Raw genomic sequence first — 10,065 nt, forward strand, 5'->3', positions numbered from 1 at the left:
TCCTTTATGCATTATGCCACTAAATGTTCTCCCTTTTGCTTTAGGCAGTTATCAGTCAGGTTTAGTTCTAACACAAAAATGTCTGCATACACAAAGAAGGAAAAAACTAGCACCTTTTGTTTGACAGTTTAAGACAAATCAAATTGTTGATTATTCACAGAGACCTCAGTCAGATGATTTTGTTCTGTCTGTAAGGAAGCTGAATCACTGTCATGCCACCTACCACTATATGCTGCTGTTTTTAACCCAGAGCTTGTTACTACATGTTCTTAAATTAACTTACACACATAGCGAGCTTGTGTGTGTGTGTGTGTGTGTGTGGAGGATGTACAGAGTGGAGCTCGTACTGCTAGACAAACTGGAGCTGTGTGGTTTTTATCTTGCTGTGTGTGTGTGTGTGTGTGTGTGTGTGTGTGTGTGTGTGTGTGTGTGTGAAAGAGAGAGGCAAAAAAACAAAAACAAAACGCATTCATATGCTTCTGTCTGGGTTTCAAATGTCTGCATGCCTTTATCCACGTATTTGTCTTGTGTTCTGTGTGTGTGTCTGTGTGTATTTGCCCCCGACACCACCACAGCACACCACCAACCACAGGAAGAGTGGGAGAGAGAGGAGAGGTGGACACCATGGAGCGGTTAACCTCATGACATCACAAGTGCTGAGATGATTGGCTGCTGCCAAAGGCTGGAAGGTTTATAAGCCAGCCGGTAGCCCTACTTTCAGCAGCATCATCACGGTGAAGCAAACCCAGGAGATAAACTAAAGACAAATCACGTCTCTGTGTTTCTGCTGCAGCCGCTGAACCCCTGAAGCTTCCCTCAACTGCAGACAAGGTCAGAATGAATTCATGACAAATTAACATTATATGTAATATATGAAGTTCTTGTCTGGTGTTTGCATTCCTAATGTCATGGTTAGAGGTGGGAAACTAGCTTAATGTTTATACAAGCTCCTGAAAATGTGCTTTTTTTTTAGCTTGAAGAATCTATCATTACAATGTGGAAATGTGATTATCAGGTCCTTGACTATATCTGCTGCACTCTCTAGTGCATGTCCAAAAGAATGTACATAGTCCTTTCCTGACTTTAGTGTCCCCACATTCTTAATGATACAGCACTTAGCTATACTTTTGAAAACAGTGTGCTACCTGCTGCATTTTGCAGAAGACTTTCCTAGCTTTAAAATGTCAAAAAGACTCATAAAGAAACATTTTTCCTAGTCTGATATTTAAAAACTGACCGACTGGTACAGAACCCAATCCTTTATGAGAAAGTCCTCTACACGTCATCATCTAACACCAGTGTTGTACATAACAAATAAATGTTACAATGAGAGCAAATCGTCGTAGCAAAGCCAGAAATCATGTGGAAAGTTTTAAGCAAAAAGCATAGAGCAGTTGGAACAGTTAGAGCAGCAAATTAAAGCTTGTTTTTGTTTTTAAACTATCACACTTGATGAACCGTGTAGGTGTCCACATACTTTTGCATATGTATAGGATCTCTTTTAAAGAAATTTGTTTGTAAATGACATTTTTTTTTAATTTTATGATTTTTAATTTCACTATTTTCCCCATAATTAAGCACTAAATGTTAAAGTTTTTGAATAGTTTTAAAAGGCAAATGTCTTTTATTTAGCAAATAAAAAACAAAAAAATAAATTTGTAATGTAATGGTGTAAATAGCCCTTTCTTTGGAAGAAAGAGAGACTTCTAACAAAATCAATCTTAGCTTTTTTTTTTTTATTATTCATATTGAAATGACCTTCTCAGGAATTTAAATCAATGCAGAGCAAACTGATAATAAACCCACAAGAGAGTTTGGTTATCCGCTGTGGAGTTTATTGCAGTATCTTATGAGAGCTTGAATTACTGTCTGTGATTGGTTTGAGTCTGTGCAGCTGTTTGATTGGTTTGCCACCAGGGATAGGAAGAGGAAGCTGTGGGCACCAGGAAACCAACTCAGTGTTGACTAGTGATGCTGACAACACGCATACCCACAACAATGCACTGCCAGCTTAAATTTTTGCTGTTAAATATATTTTTGTCAGATATAAATTTAAAAAAACAAAATCCAAATATTTGTCTCTGCTTCCGCTCAATCTTCTGCTTTTCTTACACATAAATTGATTAATCACTAAGCATATTTTAGTCTGGTTCGATCTTCAAAGAATAATCTGTGTAACTAGATTCAGGATCTTTTACTTCGAACAATGAAAACTGTTTACCACAGACAGTTTTGAATGATGGATGGACAAATTGAGACCTGAAAAAAGTCCTTAGCAATACAGACTGGGGGAAATTAAGAGACTCCTGTCAGCCCTCTTGCACTGATAATCTTCTTCACTCTGAATATTTCTTCATTCCAACTTCCTTGCTGCTATAAATCCTGGGTAAACATTTTCAAGTAAAAAGAGGATAGCTTATCTAAAATTCACAGCTGCTTCCTGGTATACTTTCACATGTTTTTTTAGGGTGCTTAAGAAAAAAGCATTGTAAGTTAATGCAATATTAGATGGACAAGTGTTTTATTAAACCCAGTTTGTCTCTGAGATGCTAAAAGTTCAACAAAAGAGTGACTTGTTTGAAAAAAGTACCAGTCACCGGTAACCTGCACCAACCCAAAGAAAAACGCTATGGTTTCAGAGCTCACATAGCATGTAACTTCCTATAAAACCACAATGTGTGTTGTTTTTTTAAATTGTTGGTTTTAATTTAATAAATAAGATAGATGAAACATGTAAACTGCCTTTAAAATTGCTGGCTGATTGGTTACAATTAACCCTGCTTCGACTCTTTAAGTTAAACTAACTCTTAGCATCACTTGAGTGTACAGTTCTAAGAGCAGTATCAAACCTCCTAACCACGACAGCAATAAAGCTAAACCCAACACCTAACCTAATCTTAACCCGAAAACCAATTCTGAAATCCTAAAAAAAGCTATTTGTAAAAGTGAAGTAAAAATCAAACTGTCCTTACTTTAAAGGTCTAAAGCAGTGGTCCTCACCAAGATAGAAAAACAAGAACAATACACACACTTAAAGTTACTTCCATTCCACATGTGCATGTGTGGTTGCTTTTCATGCAAAATCAGCACTTATTTCCCAAGCAGCCCAAGTTAGACCCAGAAAGGACAGAACAAAAATGTCCATGCTTTCAAGGTCTGAAACATAATCCTCACACAGTGCAATATACAAAAATACACGCATACACAGCTACAATTACTGCCACCATACATATGAGGTTGTTTTAACTTAGTCCTGAAATCAGTCCAGACAATAAAGAACAAAATGTCTTTATTATACTTTATTCTCTAGGTTTAAGGTTAAAACTTGTTCTCATAAAGAATGAAAAAATACATGCTCGCATACAGCGACAGAGACATCTGACATTATGCAGTTGTGCTGTGGCTTTCCATTTATAACTTAGTGAATTACACACTATAGGAAAAGTCCATCATTAAAGATAAGCACTTAGACTGTTCCTCCCACAGCAAACACCAACATTAAAGCTTGTTAAAGAACATGACGAGAAAAGAGAAGAAGGAACTAAAAGACATGAACAAAGACAAAACAACAATGAAATAAACCCACTAACAAAATGATTCACATTGTTGCATTGGCTGTGCTTTATTTTTTGGCTCAGCCCATGTACACCAACCACCCTGCTACTGAAAAGTGTTTATTGAGCCTTGACTGAAAATAGTCCTCTACAAAAACACAAAAAGCATCACAGAATAATTCATAGTATTGCAAACTAGACTCAGGCAGTAGAAAATCAAACAAAGTCATTTTTCTAAAAACATTCTCGAACAAAATGAATCTCCTTCTAAATGGTACCTGTTATTTTTCTCCTGTCTTTTTTTTTGGGCTCCAAATTAGTTATGAACCGCCTGCTCATAGTTTGAAAAACCGTGCTTCATAGTGATGCGATTTTCCTGCTGTGATGACAGAGAAAATGTTTTACTGTATCGAACTGAGTCGTCAAAGGCACATAGCTCTCTTTAGCTCTGTAATTAAGGCCTTAATGACTCCCTGGGACATACCAAGGATGGTTAACAGTCATGTGACTGTACAGCCTCCGCTTTTAGGAAGGAATCTGGGTGAGAGGCTGACATGTCATTGTGTTTCCTGTGAAGTTATGGCTTTCAGACGAGTATTTTGGTGCCGAGCGCTGTGTATCATGATTATGATTTATTGTTTTATTGTGATGTTTTATTGTGTGACTTCAAACTGCGTTTTTTCTGGCTTTCTCCTCCAACCAGGCATCAAACTGAGACAATGAAAGTGGCTGTTGTGTTTGTTCTGCTCTTTGCCACAGTTCTCTGCCGGCCGGTGAGACACTTTTGTCAAATCAAAACTACACCCATATTAAAAATAGATAAATTAACTGAGAACATAACATGTTTTATCATGCCATTTTGTCATAAATTTCACTCTGGTCCCTTTGTTTTTCTAGGCGAGAAAACTTTCCAGTTCAGAGAGCTCTGAGGAAGTGGTAAGTATTCCAAGAGAGGCCGGTGGGAGGTGGTGAGAGAAAGAATGAGACATCCATGATGTTTTTCACTTCCACAGGTGAGACGACCAAAACCTCCAGCACTCAGAAAACAGGCGCCTGTGGTTCTTAAGGCTCGTCCCCCACCTGTGCAGGTAAAATATTCATTTTTTGTGTCCATTTATCATTTTGTCAGTTTGCTCTCCTCTCATTCTTTCTTCTCTCTTATCTTCCCTCCAGTATCTTCTCCTTATTTTGTCCTTGCAGTAATGGTTCTCCTCTAATTCTCTGCTGTCTGGGCTGTCAGCCACTTTCACCTACTCACTTAAATCTCACAAGGCACATATGTGATATCTGATAACAAAACCTATTCAAAGTACTGTTTTATGGGAATTCAACAATATTTTACTACCGGTACATGTTTTATTGTTACATCACAAAAATATAGTAAAAGTGTACAAGTATAATCAGGCAAAAGTCAGAGTAAGGCAGAAAAGTGATCAGCTAATTATTAAAGTTTAATAACTGCACAAACACAATTACCAGAAGGCCAAATAGGTAGATTTAAAATGCTTTTTTTGATTGGCTAAAAGTCAAATCCTCAAAAATTGTTCAAAGTAATGTGAACAATGTAAATTATAAAAGGGACGGTACAATATCTTGGACACACCAATATGTTAACAAGAGGCAAAGCATCATATTTTTAGATGCACTTCATCTGTGGCTATGTGCTACTGGTAGCTGGAGTTTAGTGAGACTACGGGTAAAATCTTTGTTATACAGAGCAGAGAAAAGCAGGAGAACTAGGATTTTTAAACTTGTAGTTCAATATCTCATTCTGATTTTAGCTGCGAAGTAGAGATGCAACCTTTAAATAATCTCCTCTAGCTGGGTTCAGCTTAAAGTACAAATTTTATAAAAGCAATGAAAGAAAACTAAAGGACGATTTCAAAGACTGTTTCTTCCAAAGAAAGGACTCTTTACAGCAATGATGATTAATCACATTCATTGCACGTCTCCCATCTCGCAGAATGTTGTAGCAGCCGCGGCTGCTGGTTCAGATGAGAGCGCAGAGACTTCAGAAGAGGAGGAGGTGAGAGATGAGCAGCAGAGGTCAAAACAGTGATCATTTATGTTACAATGCATTTATTGTTAAACTCTTATAACATTGTGTTTTAATGGTTGTTGCAGCATCAGCAGCAGGTGGCAGCCGAGGCGCTACCTGAAGTCAAATCTGTCGTCACAGACACAACTTCAGATTCGCCCTCTGTTAACAACCAGGACAATGAAGACGGTGATGATGATGATGAAGCAGAGGAGAGTGTGAGTAAAAATGTCCTGTGAAAACCTTTTCATTACTTCTTTAAATAACAGGAATTTATTATTTCAAACAATTAGTCTCATGTGTGTCACATTTCTCAAGCTTAAGTTTAGATATTTGTGTCAATAAAAATTTTAGATATAAAATGTATTTTAGCCATGCCGATGAAGATATGAGTCATGGACAATTTAAACTAAACTACTAGAAAATCAGTAGGAATTTTTGCCAACTTCTATATCTTGTCTACAGGAAACAGAGGAGGAAGAGGAGGAGGAAGATGAATCCAGCGACAGCTCAGAGTCTGGTGAGTCCTCCACGCCTGCTCCTTCTACAGTAGCCCCTGTGGTTGTCACAGAGACACCGGCCCCTGAGCCGACTGATGAGCCCATTGTGGCCACCGTCGTCACCGATACAGCCCGCGGTGACAACCTGGGAGGCTACCCCAGCGAGTACAAGTCCATCGTTTATGTGGAGGAAAAATCCTACCACAAGGCTCCCGGGCCCTACAAGTCCTATGAGTTTGAGGACACAGGAAAGAAGACAGCCTATTCAATGACCGGCGGCAATGAGGTGGAGAAGCTGCCAAAGGTGTATAAGGTACAGTTAGCTTTATCAATTTCTGAAAGACTGAACAAGAATTGGTCCTTAAAGTTAGCAGAATCCCTAACCCTCATTTCCGATTACTGCATTAAAAGGTTAAAATATAATGTTGATAAATATGCAAACTAACCCTCACATCTCTCCTTTGACCTCTAGACTATTTATGTCAACTCTGAACTCCTGGAGGAAGACACCAGCACCCCTGAGGTGGAGAGCCAGGGTCTGGATGCGTCCTCTGGCACATCTCAGGATCCGGACCCCCGCCAGGCCGATCTGGCAGAGGAAGAGGAGAGCACCAGCACCAGTGACCCTACCACCAGCGAGAGTGAAAGCAGCAGCACCCCAGAGGAAGAAGAGGAGGAGGAGGAAGAGGAGAGCGCCAGCACCACCAGCGATAGCACCAGCCAGGAGGCCGAAGACGAGGAGAGCCAGAGCAGCGAGGAGGCTACAGCCACACCTGGAGCTGCTGACGCTGACTCCGATGAGAGTGACAGCACTGAAAGTGACTCTGATGAGGAAGGGGCAGCACCTGACACCACCACTGACATCCCGGCAGTTATCACTGCCAAATAAGCCCATCTAGGAAATAGAGTGGGCGGTGGTGTCCGAATCACATAATGTGTGCACACTGCATCCGTGTGCAAAGAGCCCCCTCCCGAGCCCTTTTCCCCTGCAAGGTCCAATAGGGATGACCAAGGCTGAATTATTAATGACTCGTGTTTTCAGCTGATATTTCCATGAAAATCTGTGCATCATCTAACAAAGCACATGTGTTTTGCTCTCTAGGGTTTTGGCTAAATAAACCATTAACGCCTTTATCCTGTGGTCCTTGTAAATCTCATCTTTGATCCAGTAGGGGAAAAGAAGTTAATTGAACTTTAAAAATGACGACTGCTACCTGTAACAGGAGGTTGACCGACCTCATGATCTTTGCCCCTTCCCCTTCTCCCTTCTCTTCCAGCAGGGTACAAGGTCAAAACTGATAAAGAACAAAAACGCTGACAAAGTTGAGTCCTCTTGTCTACACTAGCACAAAACTGTCATTTACTATTAATTAATAACTGCAATACGCAAACATACAAAGTTCTTATGCTTAATAAATAAATGCAAATGCACATTTTATATTTAAATACATTTGTAATACTTGTAATCATTTTGAAAATAATCAAATTTAAAACTGACATTAAGTCACACATTTGCTGCCAGTGTGGCTTAGCTTTTTTGCTCACTAACATTACATTTGGCTGGTGTAGATAAAAGGATCCAGGCAAAGAACAAAAAAATTCTTCTATTACAGGGTTCAATCAGATATAGATACAGTACACACATACAGACAACACAGCCCTGTTTATTTGCACAGTTGCTACCTACACTACATGTTGTTTGTCCCATGTTGTTTACTGTAATGTACCATAATGTACCATTTCTAAAATATTAATAAAGTTCTTTTTCATAAAAAACCCCCCATCTTGGTTGTGTAAGCATAAACACTATTCTGAAGTTTACCGCATAGTCCTGTGAAAAAGTTTACACAAGACTCTATGTGGTGAAAAACTAACTGCACAGCACGTAATTCAGTAGCTCGCAGAACTAGCATTAGCAGCAATAACTTCAAGTAATGATTTTATATATGACTTGATCAGTATCTCACATCATTTCCCCCCCACACTTGATCCAGTTTATTTAAGGTTGCATTCATTCATTTATGCACAGCTCTGTTGAGGTCCTGTGGCTACAAAACAAACCCAAATCATCACACTTCCACCGCCATGCTTGACAGCTAGTATGAGGTCTTTGTTTTGATATGCTGCGTTTGGTTTTCACCAAATGTGGCGCTGTGGATTCTGGCTGTGGATATGGATTTGCAAAACATCTTTGCTTCACCAAAGGACATTGTTCTAGAAGTTCAATTTGATTCAGTTCTATTCAATAATATTAAATAATGGTAAATCACATACAAGGTCATCTCAGGGCACTTTATATTATTATATTGTAAGATACTGGCCCCACAACAATATAGACGCGACCCCAACAATCAGAAGATCCCTATGAGCAAACAATTTGAAGTCTTTTACACATGATTGCTATGTTGCTAAATACAGTAAGCAAGGCAACAGTGATATAGAGAAATACAAAATTATTAAAGTGGAGAAAAGTAGAGATCGTAAACAACTGAAAAGTTTGGTAGACTTGTATCCAGCCATTTAAAAAAAAGTTTAAAGGGAACAATCTTAACAATTAATGTCACTCATGTCTAACAAGTACTGAAAAATATTCTCATAAACAAGGGAATCTGAACAGCTGACTCTTTCAGTCAAATTGGAAGCAAAACTACACAAACCACAATACTGTTCAACTTTAATCTCAAATGTTAATGGGTTATAAATTTTTTTAATGGGTAATATAAAAAAAATATATTAAAAAATAGGTTATATCATTTCACCTCATGCAGTATTTATGATTCAAGAGAGAAATTAACTATAGTACTAATCCTTGAATGGTGGGCCTTACTCCCTGGTGGGTTATGAAACATAAATTTTTCTTCCCCACAATAACAATAAACCAGTAAACAACTGGAAAATTATAAGTTAAAAGTGTTTATGTATTATTTGTAAAATCAATGCATAATTCAGCTAGTGTGTGATTGTGATTTTTGGTACTGAAGTCAAGTTTTGTTAATTTCCCCGTTTCTTTAAAAGTTAAATCATGAGGTCAAAGCCTGGCCCAGAATGAACCCTGGCACAATGTATAGGCTGAATCTAAAAGACTGTTTGCCCAGACTTCGCCTTCCATTCTGTTTATGTTCTACTGTCTGTCAAATGCGTAATACACACATTTAAACACATGTGCAGACACATAAATGCAGACGTTAGACAGATTGCAGAGTATAATCAGTTCTCCCAGACTGCAGCAGTGAAGATCCTCAGGCAAAAAGACAAGAAAATTAAAAATAAAGTAAAGTGTGATGCTGTGCTTCTCAAGACTGTGAGCTGCATGATGTTGAGAAATGTACAGTGCAATACTGAAACAACACATCTTATTATGCATTTGATATGTCATGCCCTGAGCATATGCAGGACTGAAAACAAAGAAATGTGCTCTTTAAAAAGAACCCTGATTACAAATATATTTGTAGTTTCAATTTCATGTAACCTTAATTACTAGACTTGTGCTTACTTTTGGTCTCATGAATTTTGTATAGATTCGAATATTAATTTATTTTGTCTATTAAGTTGTGAAGGATTACCTTATGTCTTTGCAGAATTTGGTCTTTTAAATTTCCATTCATACCTGCTTATGCTGGTACGGTTTCAGTGTTACATCATCTGAGTAGTACGTTGGGAAGAAGAGTGAATCTTGACTATAGGAGATGCTTTCAAGAAAAACAGTGCTTTGCCATTAATCCACAGCCCAAACAGTAACAGGTTCAAATTAACAAGAACATCAGCAACTTCACTATTCTCTTAATAAAAAAATTATAAAATCTATAAAAAAAGTGTCATAGCATCCATCCAACATGTTCACATGCTCAAACATGGCTAATAATAACTGGGCTTGTAGGTAACAGAATAGAATAGAATAGAATACTTTTATTGTCACTATACAGTTGTACAATGAGATTGCGAGCATCTCCAACTCAGTAGAAACATGTGTGTG

The 10,065-nt window shown here is 38.2% G+C and overlaps 1 protein-coding gene across 1 annotated transcript; it reads left to right on the plus strand.

Annotated features, from left to right (window-relative positions):
* Positions 1-735: 735 nt before the first annotated feature.
* spp1 (secreted phosphoprotein 1) lies at positions 736-7,868 on the plus strand. Its single transcript, XM_005725532.1, has 8 exons — positions 736-831; positions 4,258-4,327; positions 4,452-4,490; positions 4,568-4,642; positions 5,518-5,580; positions 5,679-5,810; positions 6,058-6,405; positions 6,565-7,868. The coding sequence occupies exons 2-8, from the start codon at positions 4,274-4,276 to the stop codon at positions 6,979-6,981; spliced, it is 1,128 nt and encodes a 375-aa protein (XP_005725589.1). The 5' UTR covers positions 736-831; positions 4,258-4,273; the 3' UTR covers positions 6,982-7,868.
* The last annotated feature ends 2,197 nt before the right edge of the window (positions 7,869-10,065 follow it).

This window comes from Pundamilia nyererei, unplaced genomic scaffold (assembly GCF_000239375.1).
Source record: "Pundamilia nyererei isolate P.nyererei 1_Seehausen unplaced genomic scaffold, PunNye1.0 scaffold00016, whole genome shotgun sequence".
NCBI classification, from domain to species: domain Eukaryota; kingdom Metazoa; phylum Chordata; class Actinopteri; order Cichliformes; family Cichlidae; genus Pundamilia; species Pundamilia nyererei.

Bases quoted from the DNA above. Each gene is read 5' to 3' on its own strand.
- spp1 (XM_005725532.1), top strand. From the start codon at position 4,274: ATGAAAGTGGCTGTTGTGTTTGTTCTGCTCTTTGCCACAGTTCTCTGC. The intron at 4,328-4,451 runs GTGAGACACTTT...TTGTTTTTCTAG, and splicing joins CCACAGTTCTCTGCCGGCCG to GCGAGAAAACTTTCCAGTTC. The intron at 4,643-5,517 runs GTAAAATATTCA...CCCATCTCGCAG, and splicing joins CTCGTCCCCCACCTGTGCAG to AATGTTGTAGCAGCCGCGGC.